The sequence below is a fragment of the Ailuropoda melanoleuca genome, chromosome 5 (assembly GCF_002007445.2).
Source record: "Ailuropoda melanoleuca isolate Jingjing chromosome 5, ASM200744v2, whole genome shotgun sequence".
In the NCBI taxonomy this organism is placed as follows: domain Eukaryota; kingdom Metazoa; phylum Chordata; class Mammalia; order Carnivora; family Ursidae; genus Ailuropoda; species Ailuropoda melanoleuca.
In genome coordinates, this window is record NC_048222.1 from 101,569,509 (window position 1) to 101,589,312 (window position 19,804).

At 39.1% G+C, this 19,804-nt stretch overlaps 1 protein-coding gene across 1 annotated transcript; it reads left to right on the forward strand.

The window, feature by feature from the left end:
• Window positions 1-1,110: 1,110 nt before the first annotated feature.
• FGA (fibrinogen alpha chain) lies at window positions 1,111-9,193 on the forward strand. The gene is made up of 6 exons (XM_011235810.3): window positions 1,111-1,260; window positions 3,361-3,486; window positions 3,976-4,159; window positions 5,290-5,435; window positions 6,033-7,557; window positions 8,282-9,193. Exons 1-6 carry the CDS (start codon window positions 1,123-1,125, stop codon window positions 9,007-9,009), a joined length of 2,847 nt encoding a protein of 948 aa, XP_011234112.3. The 5' UTR covers window positions 1,111-1,122; the 3' UTR covers window positions 9,010-9,193.
• The last annotated feature ends 10,611 nt before the right edge of the window (window positions 9,194-19,804 follow it).

The following is a 19,804-nucleotide window of genomic DNA, read 5'->3' on the forward strand; positions in this document are numbered from 1 at the left end:
TCTGACACACAACAAAAATTTTTAGTGTAAGTATGTCCCAAATATTGCATGGGGCATACTTACATTAAAATGTGTTTGTTGTTTATCCCAAATTCGAATTTAACCGGGCGTCCTGTTTTTTGTCTGCTAGATCTGGCCAAGGAAAATTTTCATATGAAGATGAAGAGCAGGGAAAGTAAACTGGCATGTCCAAAGAAAGAAATGGTGTTTTTCATGGCACTTTCTGTTCTCCAATAATAGTTAACACTTACTGAGCACTCACTATGTGGCAATCACCGCGCTGAGGGCTTTACAAGGATTCACTTGTTGATTCTTCATAAAAACATGTCAGTTGTCCAAAAGCACAGCGTTGGGAAATGGGGTACCTGAGATTATGAACCTCAGCTGCTTGGTTCCAGGGGCTGCTGTCTTAACTATTTTGGAGAGAGGAAAAGAATCTGTTCGAGGTAACATATAGAAGGACTTCAGGGTCAGCCTATCACGGTCCTTTTTTTAAAAAGATTTATTTCTTTATTTAAGAGTTTATTTATTTATTTATTTATTTATTTATTTAAGGAAGAGAGAGAGACAGAGACAGAGAGAGAGTGAGCAGGGGTAGGGGGGAGGAGCAGAGGGAGAGGGAGAAGCACACTCTCCACCAAGCCAGGGAGCCAGAGGCAGGGCTCCATCCCAGGACCCTGAGACCACAACTTGAGCGGAAATCTGGAGTCCCATCCTGAAGCTACTGAGCCACCCAGGGGCCCCCACCAAGTTATTTTTTAGAAGTCCGATCATCCAACCATGATTCCTTCCTGAAGTGAAATACCATCTGCCAGTCTCTGTTGGCAGTGGGCTGCTGCTAGCCTGCCTCGGCCCCTCTCCATATCGTCGCACATCCTCAAGCAGACGTCTGTCTTCCTGTGTTCCTTTTGCCCTTCTAAAGTCATCCCGTTCCCGGAATGTGAGATCGTCCTGGAATTGCTGCTGCCCCTGCAACAGCTTATCAAAAGCAAACAAGCTTGGGGGATTGAGCAAGTACTTCTGGGACACCAACCTTCCAGAAGAAGCAAGGGTTGTAAGGCGCTTATTGACTGTCAGAACAGCACAAAGATAATGATTAATCAAACCTCCTTGCGGATTTAAATGGGATGGGCACCAGGCGTGGAGGCAGTCTTCCTCTCTTTCAGCGGGAGCGCTCCTCAAGAGCCAGCTCCCACCCTTAGAAAGATGTTTCCTCTGAAGACCTTTTGCCTCGTCCTGAGTGTGGTGGGCACAGTCTGGGTATGGTCGCCTTTATTTTCTCTTTTTGCTTTCTCTCTGGTGTTTATTCTGCAAGAGTCAGTCTTATCTATGTCCTCACACACTGTGAGCTTTATAAGCTCTAGGCCGCGGAGGCAAGTTCCTAGACGAGCCTGACACCTCAGAAGTAAGAGGGAGACGTAGCTGGACCAAAGTATAGAAATTCACAGGGGAAGCTTCGCTGTCTGTAATTCAGCCTTACAACATCATTTGTGTATTTGTTTTAAGGGAAGAAATCTTTGCCATCTTTGTTCCAATAAAGCCTCAGGATAGTTCATGCTAGTTAATGGAACAAAGCATTCTTCTGCTAAGAATTTTAAAAATCTAATTATTAATTTATTGCTAGTTGTCCATAGGACGCAGAATAGTGGTTTAATGCAGTTTTCCTAAAAGGTTGTTTTTGTGTGGGTTTTTTTGTTTGTTTGTTTGTTTTTGTTTTTAAAGAAAAGCAAATTAGGTGTCTTTAAAACATATAACATAGGATATTTTATTATATATTACATAGTCAGGAAAGATTAATTGAGAAGGCAATACTCCTTTTGGGAAGCAATCTTTTAAAATAATTACTAAATACTGCAATAATTTCTAAAGTTTGACTTCAGAGACCTATAGAAAAGAAGAGGAACTTCATTCAACACTTAGAAACACTTAGATCTTATAAAAATATGACAAATATGTTTAAGAAACTCAGTTACTTCCAGGCTATGAATTATTCCAATTTATTTCTTTCCCTTTACCACTCATAAACCCTACTACCATAGAAAAAAAAAAACTGAAGAGGGTTTCTGACTTAATTTTTTTTCCTCATAGTAAACTAATAAGTAAAAAAATTTTATGGAAAATTAGACTAACATCATTTGCTAACATATATTAGCATATATATTTTGGATAATGCATAAGTTTTCAGTTATCTCTCCCTTATTGGCATAAATATTAAATTTTTGCCTGTTTTTAATATTGTTCCATTTTATTCTGAAGTATGTTTGAATTTGTAATTTTATTTCTTAAAGAGATTGTACTTGTTCCTTTAAATAAACTGTCCTTAATTTCTTGAATAATAATAATAATAATAATAATTACAAGTAGTATTATTAGGGTACTTTTTAAAAAACGAGACAACAAATATTAGCTAATTATAAGAATAAATGATCCAAGGGAGCACCTGGCTGGCTCAGTTGGTAAAGTATGTGACTCTTGATCTCAGGGTTGTGAGTTCGAGCCCCACACTGGGCATAGAGATTACTTAAAAAAGAAGAAGAAGAAGAAGGAGAAACTATCCGAGATGAAAATAGTCTTAGCAAAATCCTTGTAAGTTAGTAGTGTAAAATAAAAATAGCTAAAACTTAAATCCGTCTTGATTTATTAGGATATAAAGTTTTGTTGGAAGAATATTTTTATGTCCTATTTCACTTCACAGGTCATAATAGAAATTTTTTTTAAAAATCTGTATTTCTAATTAGAAGGTGTTCAAAAAAGTTGTCAGTCACGGGCCATTATTTTTGCTTTCAGTCTACTCTTTTGCATTGCGAATAAAAGGAAATTATTACATGAGTGGGTAACCTAAAAAGCATTTCCCAGTCTGATCTGGCCACATTTGTGCCCTTGGTATGTACTTGCTCAAATTATGGACCCATCAGATCAAAGTAGAAACTTGAAGGAGAGAGAAATTAAGCTAAGATAGTGTAAGTTTTTTCCTACTGAAACTGTAAGAGAAGAAACTCTGAATTTTTCAATTACCTTTCTATCTCCACACATTACTGAAAACGAAAAGGTAAATTTTAACTAATTTTGTTGATTCAAATAATTTTCCATATATAATAAATCCTTTAAAACTCCTAGCATTTCGCCTCCAACAGAGTTAAAAACGCGTATACCATATCTCCTTTAATTCGTACAACTCCATGATATAGGTATTAGGGTTTTCAATCAAAATGTCAGAAAGCCGAAGCTTGCAGAGACCCCAAAGCCGGTGCTCTTAATCTCTGTGAGAGCCCTCCCCCTCCTTGGGGTTTGCAGGCATGCCAGTATCTTCTTATCTGCCTAATGTTGTTCTCTTTCGTGTGTTCGAATGAATCCATAAAGACCACAGATGGCAAGGAGGGTGAATTTATAGCCGAAGGAGGAGGTGTGCGTGGCCCAAGAATCGTGGAAAGACAGCAATCTACCTGCAAGGAGACAGACTGGCCCTTCTGCGCCGATGAAGACTGGGTGAGCGGTGGGCAGAGGGGAGAGGGCGTGGGAGAATCCTTCCCTGTGGTGCTAAAATTGTGCACGGGCTGCCCCAGTAGGTCACAGAAAACTTTTCCATTGGGAAATAATCTAATGACTCATGACATGCCAAATTCAAGAAGACAAATGGAAAGCAACCTCACCCTGAGAGCACTATTTAAATTACCTCCTAAAGTCTGGGTCATTAGTGGGATTAATAGTTTGGATTTTAGTTGCAGGCTCAGACAAATCCCAGGAATCTGAGTATTATGGCCTCAAGATTTTGTGGGGCCTAATTTATGGTTAAGTGGATGCTCGTTCCAGAATTTCTCTATGATCTCTGACTAGTCCTCTCAAACTACTCTTAGGTCAATAGGTGATCTGAGGATATTAGGGAAGGGAGGGGCAATGGGGGCTGCAAGGAAACCTTAGAATTGTACTGGACCCAAGATACAGACCCTTAAAATAATTTTTCCTCTTCACTTTCAGAACTACAAATGCCCTTCTGGCTGCAGGATGAAAGGGTTAATGGATGAAGTCAATCAAGATTTTACAAACAGAATAAATAAGCTCAAAAATTCACTATTTGAGTATCAGAAGAACAATAAGGACTCTAATTCATTGACAGGAAATATAATGGAAATTGTGAGAGGGGATTTTGCCACCGCTAACAGTAAGCACTACATATTTGGTACTTTGACTGTATAGCACACAACACCACAACAACGAAGGCCCTAAGTAAATATGCTGTCTCCTTACAGCAGCTTCCAATTTTACTCCAAAGTACTTAAGATAGAAACGTATGCCTTTATGATGCCTTATTTATATGCCTTATTCACCTGAATTTTAAGGAGGGGCTTGCTTTTTATAAAAGTAACATTAAAGAGGTTAGCTTAGAATTGTTTAAAGTCACAGAGTAAGTCAGACTTTTGTATTGAAGACTAGAATCTAAGTGTGTTCTTTTTTTTAAAGAGTATATACTGAAAATAAGGTGAGCATAACTTTTTGAGGAGATATTATTTCTGTCTTACAGAGGAGGGAGGAGACTGAGAGATCAAGAGACTTACCCAAAGACACAAAGCTATCATGTGATGGAGCTGGTAGTTCCATCCACAGACTCCCCCAAGCTGTTTATGTTTTAATTTGAATATAGAGCCATGTTCTTTATTTCTCATAGGACTATGACTAAGTTTCATTAGGACTAGGAAACATCGGATTTGCTCTGGCATGGGAAGCAAGTTTAGCAAGGCCCTAGTTCTTGAAGCCTTGCTTTGACTCTTTACATCTTTAGGAGACACTTAACTAATGTAAAGTCAACAGTACAGCAGTAATGGCAACTGAGTGATCCTGTTGACCTAAAAAAAAAAAAAATCTTAGGAACAATTTCAAAACTACAGGCGGAGGGAAAACTTCTCAGTATGAAAATCCAAGAATATGTTTGTTAACATATTGTTTAACTTTATGTTTAAGTCCCTTAGTTAAGGATATGATGAAATGATTGAAATGTGATCAGATTTAATCTCCTAATTGTACCTTTAAAATTCCAAAGACATTTCTTCTGCATTTATTTGGATTACTAGCTGCTAATAGAGCATCTTAGTTAACAGCTATGGATGACTAAAGGACATGACATTGTCCAAACACCAAATGCCTAATAGATTTGGAACACACAAATAAAATGCCCAGAGAACAAATCGTTATTAAAAGGGAAAGGATATTTATAAACAAATTTCCTACTTTTGGTGGCTATGATAAGCAAATCACTTAGCAGCTCCTTCATTCTCCATACTTTCTTTTTTTCAGATAATGATAATACATATAGCCAAGTGTCAGAAGATCTGAGAAGCAAAATTGAGATCCTGAGGCGCAAAGTCATAGAACAAGTACAGCAAATCCGCCTTCTGCAGAAAAATGTCAGGGATCAGCTGGTAGATATGAAACGACTGGAGGTAAGTACGTGTTTGGCTCTGACACCAGATTTCCTTTTTTTCAAATAGCAGGGAAAAGGAGGGCAGTAGTCATTCACTGAAGACGTACTATACTTAGAGCAAAGTGTTATATCCATTATTCACCTACAAAGTAAGTATTATTTCCCCCACTCTACAGATGAAGAAAAAAAGCTCAATGATATTAAGCAAATTTTCCAAGGATACATAGTTAGTAAATTTCAAAAGCAAATATGAAGTCCCTGCTTGTCTTGTTCCAAAGCTCTGACACCACCATTCCTCGGGATCTTCGATCTCAGTCTCACTAAGGGTCAATTCATCGGTGTTTTCTTTCAGAGGGAACAGCATCTTATTGATATGTTTTAAGACTAAAATGATTCCAGGTAGCTCCTATTGCCTCTCCAGGCTAACCTTACAATATCTCAAGTCTCTTCCACTGAGGGTATGACATAAATGAAAAATAGAATATTGATTGGTAGGTCTCCACCTCAAAGAAATGAATCCAGTTTCCAAAAAATAAATTGACTGCTTAGTACTGAATAGGCATAATCTCTTTATTTATAGCAACTTCTTTTCTTTCTCTTTCTCACCCTCTCTTAGGTGGACATTGATATTAAGATCCGATCTTGCCAAGGGTCATGCAGTAGGGCTTTAGAACGTAGGACAGATCTAAAGTACTATGAAGATCAGCAAAAGCAACTTGAACAAGTCATTGCCAAAGACTTACTTCCACCTAAAGATAGGCAATACTTACCACAGCTGACAATGACCACAGCTCCAAATACACTTCCTGGGGACTTCAAGAGTCAGCTTCAGAAAGCCCCTCCAGGATGGCAGGCACTCCTGGAAATGCAACAGATGAAAATAACGTTAGAGGGGTCTGGTAGAGATGGGAATACCCGAGGAGACACTGTATCTCATGGAACAGGACCAGGGCCTGAAAGCCCCAGGAATCCTGGGAGCTCCACACCCGGAAGTTCTGGCCCTTGGAATCCTGGCAGCTCCGGACCCGGAAGTTCTGGCCCTTGGAACCCTGGGAGCACTGGCACTGGCAGCACTGGCAGTTGGAGCTCTGGGAGCACCAGGCCTGGGAGCACTGAGCCTGGCAGTGAAGGCACTTGGAGCTCTGGGAGCACTGGGACTGGCAGCACCAGCACTTGGAGCTCTGGGAGCACTGGGACTGGCAGCACCGGCACTTGGAGCTCTGGGAGCACCGGGCCTGGGAGCACCAGGCCTGGGAGCACCGAACCTGGCAGTGATGGCACTTGGAGCTCTGGGAGCACTGGGACTGGCAGCACTGGCACTTGGAGCTCTGGGAGCACCGGGACTGGCAGCACCAGCTCTTGGAGCTCTGGGAGCACTGGCACTTGGAGCTCTGGGAGCGCCGGAGCTGGCAGTGCTGGCACTTGGAACCCTGAAAGTTCTGAGTCTGGAAGCTTTAGGCCAGACAGCTTAGGGCATGGGAACAGGCCTACCAACCCAGAGTGGGGCAAATTTGAAGAGGTGTCAGGAAGTGTAACTCCAGGGACAAAGAAAGAGTACCACACAAGCAAACTGGTCACTTCTAAAGGAGATAAAGAACTTCTCATTGGTAATGAGAAGGTCTCCTCTGGAAGCACAACCACCAGTCGTCGTTCATGCTCTAAAACCGTTACTAAGACCATTATAGGGCCTGATGGTCGCAAAGAAGTGACCAAAGAAGTGGTAAACTCCGAAGATGGATCTGACTGTGGTGACTTACCCCATACTTTTGGTGGTAGCCTAGACGATATCCGTTCTAGGCACCCTGATCTAGAGAGTTTCTTTGGCACTGCCTCAACAGGAAACATATTTCCAGGTGGGCTTTCACCCTCGCACAGGGAGTTTGAGAGTAGGACCCACTCTCTGGGCTCAGAATCGGACATATTCACACACTTAAGGGTACCTGAGCTCTCTTCCGGGGGTAAAACTTCAACTCACAGCAAACAATTTTCGAGCAGTAGTACGACTTACAACAGAGGAGACTCCACATTTGAAAGCAAGAGCTATAAAGCGGCAGGTGAGGCCGGAACTGAAGTGGAACATGAAACCCTCAAAGGAGGATATACCACCAAAAGAGGCCATGCTAAAGTTCGCTCTGCCAGAGGTATCCACACTTCTCCTTTGGGGAAGCCTTCCCTGACTCCCTAGACTAAGTTCGCTATCCTTGCAATGCCTCCCCTAGCACCTTGAACTTCTTTCCTAGTCCTCTATTAGACGTTACAGAAATTACACCTTGTGTTTGTTTGTCTTTGGGCACTAGACTGTAAGTTTCATGAGGGCGGGGACTTTATCTCTCATGTTCATCTCTGTATTCCTAAATGCCTAACAGTGCAGGGAACCGTCACTCAATAAATACATGTTAAATGAATGAATGAATCCCTCTGAAACTCGACTTTAAGTTTGTCTAACCAAATTCTTTCACCACTCAAAATATGTGCTCTTGGAATTGTCACCCAATTTATCAATCATATTTTTAGTGTGTGTCTCAGTTGACATTGAGATCAGGTTAAAAACAAGTTATATTAGCACTAAATGATGCTTAGAAATCTTTGCTGGTTACTTGCTGTTATCAGTGCATGCAAGTAAAATTTCAAATCCATTGAGGAAAATGCCCTCTGTAATTTGTAGGTATGAATGTCACTCACTTGCTTTTAAGTCTCATCCCTGTGTAACTGCACCCTTTCCCCATGGAGGGAGGGAAGGAAGGAAGGATGGAAGGAAAGAAGGAAAAGGAAGCCAGTATCTGCCTTCGTTTAATCTGGGCCATGCCTATCTTTGTAAAGTTAAATGAGAATAACTTCTTCCAACCAGCTTAATTTTTTTTTTAGACTGTGATGATGTCCTCCAAACACATCCTTCAGGTGCCCAAAGTGGTATTTTCAATATCAAGCTACCGGGATCCAGTAAGATTTTTTCTGTTTATTGTGATCAAGAGACCAGTTTGGGAGGATGGCTTTTGATCCAGCAAAGAATGGATGGATCACTGAATTTTAACCGGACCTGGCAAGACTACAAGAAAGGTTTCGGCAGCCTGGATGACAAGGGGGAAGGAGAATTCTGGCTAGGCAATGAATACCTCCACTTACTAACCGTGAGGGGCTCTGTCCTTCGGGTTGAGTTAGAGGACTGGGCTGGAAACCAGGCTTATGCAGAATATCACTTGAGGGTAGGCTCTGAGGCGGAAGGCTACACCCTGCAGGTCTCTTCGTATGAGGGCACAGCAGGTGACGCTCTGATTGAGGGTTCCGCAGAGGAAGGAACAGAGTACACTTCTCACGCGGGCATGCAGTTCAGCACCTATGACAGGGATGCAGACCAGTGGGAAGAGAACTGTGCGGAAGTCTACGGAGGAGGCTGGTGGTACAACAGCTGCCAAGCGGCCAATCTCAATGGCATTTACTATCCTGGGGGCTCCTATGATCCAAGGAACAACAGTCCTTATGAGATTGAGAATGGAGTGGTCTGGGTCCCTTTCCGGGGTGCAGATTATTCCCTCAAGGTTGTTCGCATGAAAATCAGGCCCCTGGTGACCCAACAGGACTGGAAGGGACAGTAATCTGTTTTCTTCGTTTAGTGAAGTGGAGGGGAAAAAAATGAGGAAGATAAAGGAGTTAAGAGTCTTTACCATCTACTAAGAAATTCACAGGTGCTATTTTATTATTCTTTGTACTGTATCTAAATGTAACTGAGACATATTACTGCTTTAAAGAATAAAGTGATGTGAGTTTTTTATCTTGAAAGTAGCTCTCTGGGTTTTCAAATTTCTATAAGGCTACACCGGGGAATATTCAGTACATCAGGCAGAAGGAGTCTGATGGATGCCCCTCTCTATAATCCTTCCAGGTGTTGTTTTGAGCACTTCTGTCCCCTCACTGCTCAAAGTCATAGGGCCGTTGTAAATTTGAATGGGTTGCAGCCAATATTTTAAGTTACAAATCACTGAATTGAACAATGGCTGGCCTCCATAGAGGAACTTAACAAATTATGAAATACGTTCATCTCTTCTGTTAACAAGCAAAGCCAGGAAGGCAGGAGAAGCATTCTTTCCTAATAGAAATAGATTCTATTCTTTAAGCTTTCAGTGAAGATCAAAATGCACACTAAATTTTTTCCCAGAGTCCAAAGAATTTCTTTCAAAAACACATGGCATGAAAAAATGCATTTAAAATCCTTTATTTTCAAGTATTTAAAAAATTCTACTACTATATATTGGATTCATAAATTCAATATATTTACATTGGTCAGTATTTTATTTGATGTATGTTGCATCTTTGACCTTGGCTCCTGCCCCCAATTTTCAACTCATATTTCTTGCTAGTGAGAACTACCTGCTATTTACACTTGAAAATGTATTAAGATATCCCAAGCACACTGGGCTCCTGGTACATTGCTCTCATTTGTGTGGTCTTTACCCCAGTTTAACTGCATCCGTTAACCTACAAAGGAAAGAAAGAAGGAAAGAAAGAAGGAAGCAAGCAGGCAGTCTAAGGATAGGGGCCAGAGCTGGGGGAGCAGACAGAAGATGGACACAAAGTCTTCCAAATGAGTCGCATAGGAAGCCCCAGCATTCTTTCATTTCCTTATGTACAATTAAAAATCCCTGATAGGGACACCTGGGTGGCTGAGTTGGTTAAGCGCCTACCTTTGGCTCAGGTCGTGATCCTGGGGTCCTGGGATCGAGGCCCACATCGGGCTCCCTGCTCAGCAGGGAGCCTGCTTCTCTCTCTGCCTCTGCCACTCCCCCTGCATGTGCTCTCACTCTCTCTCTGACAAATTAATAAAATCTTCTTTAAAAAATTTTTTTTAAAAATCCATGATACAAATACACCTCCAAATCTTTGAATAATTGGATAAGAACTTCTTCAGAATTAAAATAAGTTTCATTTATTTCAGACCTGGGAGTTCCCTGTTATCGCTATGCCTGCCTCATTTACACTCATACATACGCCTCCACAGAATTTAAGTTGGGAGTAGGAAGTATTTTATTTTCCAGAGTGTCACACTATTATGGACAGAGTCAGGTCCCCAAATGAAAGTGACTCTGAATGTGAAAGGCCATTCATTTCTCATTTATTTTGAAGGCTTTGAGTTTCTTGGCAAAGAATGGTTAACCTCTTTTCATTTAATAAACAAAAGCCAATATTAACAGGCTCATGGTCATTGGAGATACAGTTTAGTTGCAAGAAAAGACACCAAACATCTCTTTTTTCCATTTTACCTTTAACCTGTTGCTCTATTTCCCTTATTCCTGAAATTAAATAATTAATTTAGCTTCTCGGATTCTCATTCACAATGGAAGCCCACTTTAACTTGATTTTCACTTGGTTATTACCCTCTTGAAAGTTTTCTTTTTAAAGTCAACAAGAACTTCATAGTTCTAAATTAAATGTCCTGCATTGAAGCCTCCTCCTGCTTGACTTCTTCTAAAATCTGCTGCTTTGGTCCCCACCCTAGCTCTTCAATCTGCATTTTTCTTTTGTTTTTGGTAAACCATATTCATTCGTCTCACCTTTCTTGGTCTTTTTAACTGGCAGTTTCTCCTTAAACCACTCCATAAGTATAGGAGTTTCTCATTAAAGTAACATTAGTACTTATTTTAATCAGTTGGGATGAGGTTTGATTCATGTGCCTTACATAAGACAGAAACGTACTTCTTGTTCACAAAAAAGTCTAAGAGGAATATGTCCCCTTCGTGTCTTTGGGAAGCCAGAATCCTAATAAAAGACTTCATCTTCAAATTTACCTCACGTCCTATCAAACACCATGTCCTGTGGCAATCTGGAAGATAGAGGAAAGACAGAAGGGAAATGGAGTATCTTCTCTCTTTTAAGGAACTTTCTGAAATGTTCCATATAGCACTTTTACTTATGTGTCATCAGCCACAGCTTAGTCACATGGACATACCTAGCTTCAGGAGAGGCTGAGACACCTTGACAATGCAAGGTTAATACAAGGCTATCCTAATAAAATTAGGATTCTCTTTTTTTTTTTTTTAAAGGTTCTATTTTTATTTATTCGACAGAGAGAGAGACAGCCAGCGAGAGAGGGAACACAAGCAGGGGGAGTGGGAGAGGAAGAAGCAGGCTCATAGCAGAGGAGCCTGACGTGGGGCTCGATCCCATAACGCCGGGATCACGCCCTGAGCTGAAGGCAGAGGCTTAACCGCTGTGCCATCCAGGCGCCCCAAATTAGGATTCTCTTAATAAGGAGAAGCAGAATACATGTTGAGGTAGGCAATTAGCAGTCTTAACCAGACCATCCTTTCTCACTCTGTAAGTGAGTGTATTTCTTCCTTGGTTGATTTCAGCATCACCATAGCTTCAATGACCATCAGTAGGATGGGGATGGCCTAATCTACAACTTTGGCCCTGATCTTTGTATCCATATTTTCAACTCATACTGAACACATCCCATTAGCTCTTTCTCATTAGCCTAAGATTGAGCTAATTACCTTCTCATCAAAATCTGTTGTATCTTCTGTATTTCTTATCCCAGCCAGAGGCGTCATTAGCCTCCAGTTTCCTAATCTAGAAAATTTGGGTTCCTTCTCAGCTGCTACTTCTTTAATTCTCATGTCCAATCTATCTCTAAACCCTCTTCTGTACTAAAAATGGCCATTCTTGGGACACCAGGTTGGCTCAGCCAGTTAAGCATCTGCCTTTAGCTCAGGTCATGATCCCAGGATCCTGGGATCCAGCCACACATTGGGTTCCCTGCTCAATGGGGAGCCTGCTTCTCCCTCTTCTGCTCCCCCTGCCTGTGCTCTCTCTCTCTCTGTGTCAAATAAATAAAATGTTTTTTTTAAAATAGCCATTCTTACAGCACTTTTATGCTTTTATGATATCTTGAGTTAATCTTCTCTAATTAAGGCTCTTTAACAGTCCCTTAACCTCTCCCTCTACCACCATCCTTTTGCTCATTTATTCTCCACAAAGTTACCTCTTAAAAAATTAAGCAGTCATGTCCTTCTCCTGCTTAAGGCCTAGCTTGATGTTGAATTAATACTTCCTACATTTGCATATAAGATCTTTCACAAAGTGGTCCCTTTCCAACGTCTACAGTCATTTACTGCATTTGTACGGCACTGACTTTTGCACTAGTATCAGAATCCCAGGTCCTTTACTGAGCTTGTGCCTTTGCACATACTGCCTACAAGTACTGCCCCTTCATCCTTGAGCTCCATAGTGTTCCTTCTGTGAACCCTTCCCTAATGCCCGCCGTAGGACATAGAACCAAGAGTTTTTCTCTGGGCCCTCAGAATTCTTGTTTGTATCCCCAACTGTGGATCCCTATCTGTAACATATTTATTTATGTCATTAGGTGTCCTCCAGAGGCCAGAGCTCAGTTACAGTGTTTCCTGCAAAAATGTCTCACCTACCCCAGGATTCTACAGGTAAGTTTTGAAAGTTTCTTCAAATATTTTTTTTCTTTTACATTTCAATATTTAATTAACCTAGAGTTTATTTTGACATGTTATGGAGAAGGTCTACTTTTACTTTCTTGTGGATGGATAACCAGTTATGCTGGGATCAGCTATTAAAGTATTCTTCGCCAGTGGAATCAAAATGCCAATTTTATGGAATAAAAGAAATCTATACATATGCTCTCACCTGTGCTTTCATCACTTTGCTCATCTTTAAAGCATAGCTTTTCAGTGAAAATCTCCCTCTTGCCCTCCACTTTTTTCTCTTTTTTAAGCCAAAAAAAAAATTTCCTTCCAGTTTTTGCTTCTTTTGTTTGTTCTAGGGGCTTTAGAAAAGTCTTAATTTCTAATTAGTTACTTTTTTAGGGGGTTAGGGTGAGTCATCTTTCTTTTCTCTACAACCCTGACCTCATGTGGAATTAGTGAGTCATCTTTTAATTATTAATTTCCAAGTATTTCATTATATAATGCCCTCCTCCCCTTTTTTTTTACTTATTTCATGCTTTTGGAAATGAAGTCTACCTTGTCAAATATTAATATTGTCATCACTCCCAATTTCTTTGTATCTTTGCATGTCACTTTGTTTAGAAGCCTTTCCTGAAATAATAGATTTTATATTAAAACACAATTTTATTTTAAATTTACTTTTTGTTTTGTTGTAGTTTCTCCTTTCTTTAACTCTTTTCCTACGGTTCTTTTACTTTTAAACTGTACTTCTTACTTAATTTAGAAGATGTTCTTATAAGTAATGAACTTTTTAAAAACCACTTTTATTTTATATTTACCTTTAACATTTTTTTGTTTCTTCTTTCCTTAACTTCTGCTGAATTCTTCATGGTGCTTTTCCCCCCTCTAATGCTATTCCCTCGTACTCTGCAAGCTTTGCTTGGGTTAGACATTTGAACATAACCCCTTGTTGAATGAATGAATAGGTAAATGAAGGCATAAAATGGAGATGAACCTGAAAGTTTTGCCATGAAAGCACATGGTTTTTAAATATTTCTGCCAGAGAGGAAAACGCTGAATTTGGGATTTTTGATCGCAAGTAAGGAATGGAATAAATGTCCAACTGCATTTTAATTTGACATCGGGATGGATGGGTCTTCATCATTTAGCCCATAGCTGTCCTTCAGCATGAAATGGTACATGAAAAAAACATGAAGAATCTTAATTAATGGCTCTTTTCTTAACTGAAATTCCTATATTTTATTTCTACCACTTCACACAAGGTCTGGGGCAAAGTGATAACCCAATAAAATGTCTGTGAATTAAGGAATCTAAGTGTTCAGTGAAACTTCAAAGGTCATCCAGTTCAACCTCCTCCTACTAAATGCATAAATCCCTTCTATATCTGTTGATGTCATGTTCAATTTTTATTAAAAGAGATTATTCACATTTTGATTCATGTGTTCTGTTTACATATTTGCTTTTAGTTTTTGGAAACCCTTTGGAATAAAGTATTACATTTCCAGGAAAAATTATTAGAATACTTTTGATCAATGATTCCTAGAGTTTCTTTAATAAAGTTGAAAACATTTTTTAGGTTGATTTTTCTAGTAAGAAAATAGCAGCTTAGGAAGGTTAAATAACGTGATGATAAGGCGCACGTGTTGGGGTGAAGCTCACAACTTCTTATATTCTTACAGGCTCAAGCCCTGTAAGTTCCACACATCATTTATTATGAGTTCTAGATGATGATATTGTAGCTTTAGATAAATGTGAGAGTACAGTTGACCCTTGAACAATGCAGGTTTGGACTGAGCCGCCCACTTATATGCGGATCTTTTACAGTATTGTAAATATATTTTATTTTTATTATGATTTTCTTAGTAATAATTTCTTCAGCTTACGTGATTATATACTTGAGCGTATAACACATGTAACATATCAAATGTGTGCTAATTGACTGTGTTATCAGTAAGGCTTTTGATTAGTGGTAAACTATTAGTAATTAAGTTTTTGGGGAGTAGAAAGTTAAACTTGGGTTTTCTATTCTGTGGGGGGAGGGGTCTGAAATCCTAAACCCCGCATTGTTCAAGAGTCACCTGTATTACACATACCATTTAATTTTAATTATTTTCCCAGTGTTATTGTTGACCTAATTACAGTCTGTCATGGGTTCTCCTTACAACCAATAAAACACATTTCCGAATTAGTTAGCAGACATTAGGGATGTAGCTGGTGAGTCAGAACAAGGCTCACCCAGGGAACTTCAGTAACCTCAAATCATATCTAGAAAAGTCTGAGAGAAAATGATACCATATTAATAGAAGTACATGCAGCATGTGAAAATCATAAACTAAACATTTTTTATACTTGAGCAAAGTAGTATAACATTTGCTATTTGCTGAAATAGCTTGAGAAGTAGCAACATTAGGTTTTGGTAGCCATGAATATCATGAAAGTTGCCTGTAGGTAATAAAATTTGCACTTTGGGGATATCATATTTTATCTATTTGTTCACACGTTTATTAATTCATCTATATCCTCTTTTTAATTGAATTTCAAGTACTTGTAAATCTCATTTATGAAGAAAAATCCTTAATTAATTGGGTATGGGGATGGCAAGGGCCTTAAATATCATGGAAGGGAGTAGTACGGTGGGGAATTTGCACCTGGGGAAGAGATTCAAATTAATTCTTATACAAAAGCTGGACATTATGTCCTCCATTTCCACATAGTATAAGCAGCACTTCAAAACGAGGGAGGCAAGAAAATTTAAGGTAACATTCCAGGTTTGAGCTAAGGAATACTCAGTTACTAAACAATGGTCAGCTTACTCTGCACCTCATCACTGAAGGTGGCTATGTGCTGGTTGCAACATAGCATTCTGAAAAATATTTGCTAAATCCACCTTTGATTCTGTCTACAATAGGTCTATGACCTCAAGGTTAGAGGCCTACATAAGCTCTTACAAAACTGCTTAAAGTATCTCCTTTTGAGAGATAAAGCAAATGTAGCAAACAATTGTTGAATCTAGGTGAAGGACATAGAGGTATTCATTAAACTATTCTGGCAATTTCTCTGTAAGGCTAGAACTTTTCAAAATAAAAACTTGTTAGGTAAATGAATATAATTCAGTCAAAAAACAAACCAAAAAACTTATCGCCTATTGGTCACAGCTTGGTTGGGAAGAGAAAAAGGGTATAGTGGTTAACATTGGTTCCAGTCAAGACTATTTGTATAAGCATATGATTCTTTGAGTCTAATCACTTAGGAAATAAAATTTTTGAATAAATAGAGGGTAATACCATGTTCCTGATCGCTATCCTACACACATAAAGAATGGTTAAGAATTCATACAAAAGTTGATTTGTGCTAATAGAAAAGCAGCAGTAGGGAAAGGACATGAAAAGTAACTCTCAAGAGAAGATAGACAAATGGTCATTAAACATTTTAAGAATCTCTTACTTGCACTAGTAATTAAGATATGAAAATTAAAGCAATTGTCAAAATTATAATTACAACATTCAGCATTAATGAGGGAGAAGAACAATAAAAACAAACACCTGTAGTTCTGTCTGCCAAAGGTAAATTGGTACCATTTTTCTGGAGGGTTACTTGGCAATATATATATTTTAAAAACCTTCAGAACAACAACCCCTTTATTTCCTCCAAATATTCTGCTTCTAAAAATTTATTCTAGAAAAAGTAGATAACAATATATATTACATATAATACAGATTATATACATACAGGAAAGGTTATGTAGAAGGATGCTAACTTCAGTGTTACCTTTATTAGAAAGAGGTCAGAAAAATCTAAATTTTAAGCGACAGGGACTTGCTTAAAAATTAGAGTACTTTCACGTGATAGCAAATTTTATAGTCATTAAAAAGAATATTACAGAAAGTACCATTAAAGAAGAATATTAAGTAACATGGAAACATTTCCATGACACAATGTGAAAAATTCAAGGGCTAACACATATACGGAATCACAAGAAAAGCATAAATGAGGATAGTAGCTGCTTTCCTGTTAGTGTTGAAATGATAAGCGGTTCTACTTTCCTGTATTTCCCAAAATGTCTGCAAATAACGTGTACAACTTTAATCACTTAAAACCACAATTAATGTTGTTAAAAATAAACACCAATTATTCCATTTGCTAGCATAGCTATAATTAGGCACCAACACATTGTGCCTTCAAGCTGAGTTGAGCAACAGTGGAAGCTCAAGCCATATGCCCCAGGAGGGGGAGGGATGCAATTCAGAAATCAATTTCAGCTCAAAGGACAAATGGCAGGTAACGTTCTTAAGTTGTTTCTACACTGAAAAACACTAAAAGTCCAACCTTGAGAATCACTTGAACTCAGAGACAACAGAGTAGTAATAATGGTTCCAGCTTTTGAAGACCATGTTGTTTAAACCCAAATCAAGTTTTAAAACATAGGCGATGGCCACCTATGAAATCATAATCATTTCGAAGACGACCCCTTGCCCTCAATGTTGCCTCTTGCCTAATGGTCTCCATTTGAATAAAAAAAAGGCTCGATGAGAATGATGGGAGTCTCAGGCAAATGCAAATACAGCTTGTATCAGTCATTCTAATATCTAGCCTCTGGTAGTTGGTGAATCAGATCAAGACCCATCCAGGGAACTCCATTAACCTCAAATCGGATCAGAGTCTCTTGGGGACATCTATTTAAAAAACGCAGAATCTGAGGCTTTTCCCATGTAGAGCTTCTGACGTAATAAATCTGGGTTGATACCGGGATATCCGTATTGTAAATAAGCCCTGCAGGTGTAGACGGTCTACGTGCATAATGTCTGGTGTGCAATGGTTAAATAACAATGTCAGCTAAGCTACTGCGGTTGGCAGGGTGTCACATAGCCTACATTTTTGTCCATGGGAAAAATCCGTGTTCAGTTTAAAAGACAATTCCTTAGTCACGTTGGTTAGCTGGTTTCCTTGGTTCCTAAATGCAGAGGAACTGGAAATTTACAACCCAAGTACATATATTCTTTCTAGTTTTTTTACATACTTTGTCTTAATCGTATAATAAAATATATTATGATTCTCATGCCACAGTGTGGGATTAATAGTTTCCAACTGATCTTTTTATTATCTTCACAAAAGTCATGAGTTAATCTTTTTTGAAGCTGTTTTATGTATTCTAATTCAGGGACACTACCTTTATATTATATTCAAAACTGTGATGTTTGAATCCGCAAAATCAGATAGGTAGGATTTCTTACCAAATGATAACTTAAGAAGGCTTACTTCTTTCTAGATAGATTTAGATATTACACACCATCCAATAATGGTCTCTGTGTTTCTGTAACTTGCACATTACCTAAGAATTGACCATCAGATTGACTACTTTAACGTTTTTTGTTGTTGTTCTTGTTATCTGTGGCTTTATTTTAAGCTCATTAGATCTTCTGTGAGTCCCTAAGGGGTTGAGCAAAGGTCTGAGGGATACTGCCGTCGGATTGGGCTTCTGCCATCTTCCCATCTTCGATTTCATGGGCTTTTGCTATACTCAGTCTTTTTTTTTCTTTTTTAAAGATTTTGTTTTATTTTATTTGAGAGAGAGCAAAAGCAAGAGAGATCACAGAGGAAGAGGGAGAAACAGACTCACCGCTGAGCAGAGAGCCTGATGTGGGGCTCCATCCCAGGACCCTGAGATCATGACCTGAGCCAAAGGCAGATGCTTAAACATCTGAGGCACCCAGGCGCCTCTGCTATACTCAGTCTTGCTGCAAAAGTTCTACATTCAAGTATTTTGGGTGTTAAGTTTCTGTGTGGGACTTTATTGGAAAATGGGTTCTATGCAAAAGAAGGGGGGGTGCTATCCAAGATCTTGATAATCACAGGATTTAGTCATCCAATATTTATGAACTTATGAAAATCACATTTTCTGACAGGCTGATAATTCTGGAATCAAAGATGAGTAAGAGCTCATGATTAGTAAAGGAGAAAAGTATGTAAAACAGAGAAATTGCAGTTAAACTGAGGCTTAAAAATGAACAGTAATTTCAGATAGTGTTGGGGGAAAGATGCTATTAACAATGGGAGCATCATATAAAAGGACCTAACGTTCCCCAGGATGGTGGAAAATTCACTGTGACAAGGATGTAGATGTGTAGTGAAGGGGGCAGGAGACGGTGCTGCAACCAAGCAGCAAATCATTCTCACTCCCAGTCAAGGAAATTAGATTTTAGCATTTAGGTAGCAAAAGCTGACATTAAGCAGGAAGGCAACTTGGTCAGAATGTCCTATATTTAGGACTATATATACGATGACAGAGTAACAGAGTATAGGTAAGTGTGAGACAGAACTTATGGCAGGGAAACCAGGTAAAAGTTGAAGTTGGATTTGATGAGGAATTAAGAGAGTGACAGCATTTCTATGATAGAAATGAATAACCTCTGCTTAATGCAAGGGTAAGAGGATGAAGCTTCGAGACAGTAAGTTTCTATGAAAATCAGTGGCAAGGATGCTACATTAGGGAAGGAAAGTCTGGGGGCATAGGGTTGCCCAGGGCAGTTGGAGTGCGATGATGGGAGAACAGAAGGTAAAGGAACTATTGAGTTGATATACTCATTACTTGGGGAGAAGTAGAAAGAACAGAAAACCCACTATTACTTTAGTTCTATTGTTATCATGTGAAAAACAAAGATCTAATTGAGGTCAGTAGGCCTAACTTCCAGGGGCAATAGGCAACTGCTGCTTCCTACCCTACTATTCCTCCCAAAAAACAAATGATGAAGACTGGACCCTCATTGTCCTATTGAGATTTCTGATCCCAAAGTCTAGCTAAATGGCAGAGAAGTGGTTTTCCCATGGTGCAGAGTGAGATTTTGAATTTTCATATGTTCAGTACCAGTTTATTAGCTACTTAAAGTTGTGATTATTCCTCTTTTCTCCCAAGTTCAAAGCCTAACTCATTGGTCATGTAGATTACAAAATAAGAATACATTAA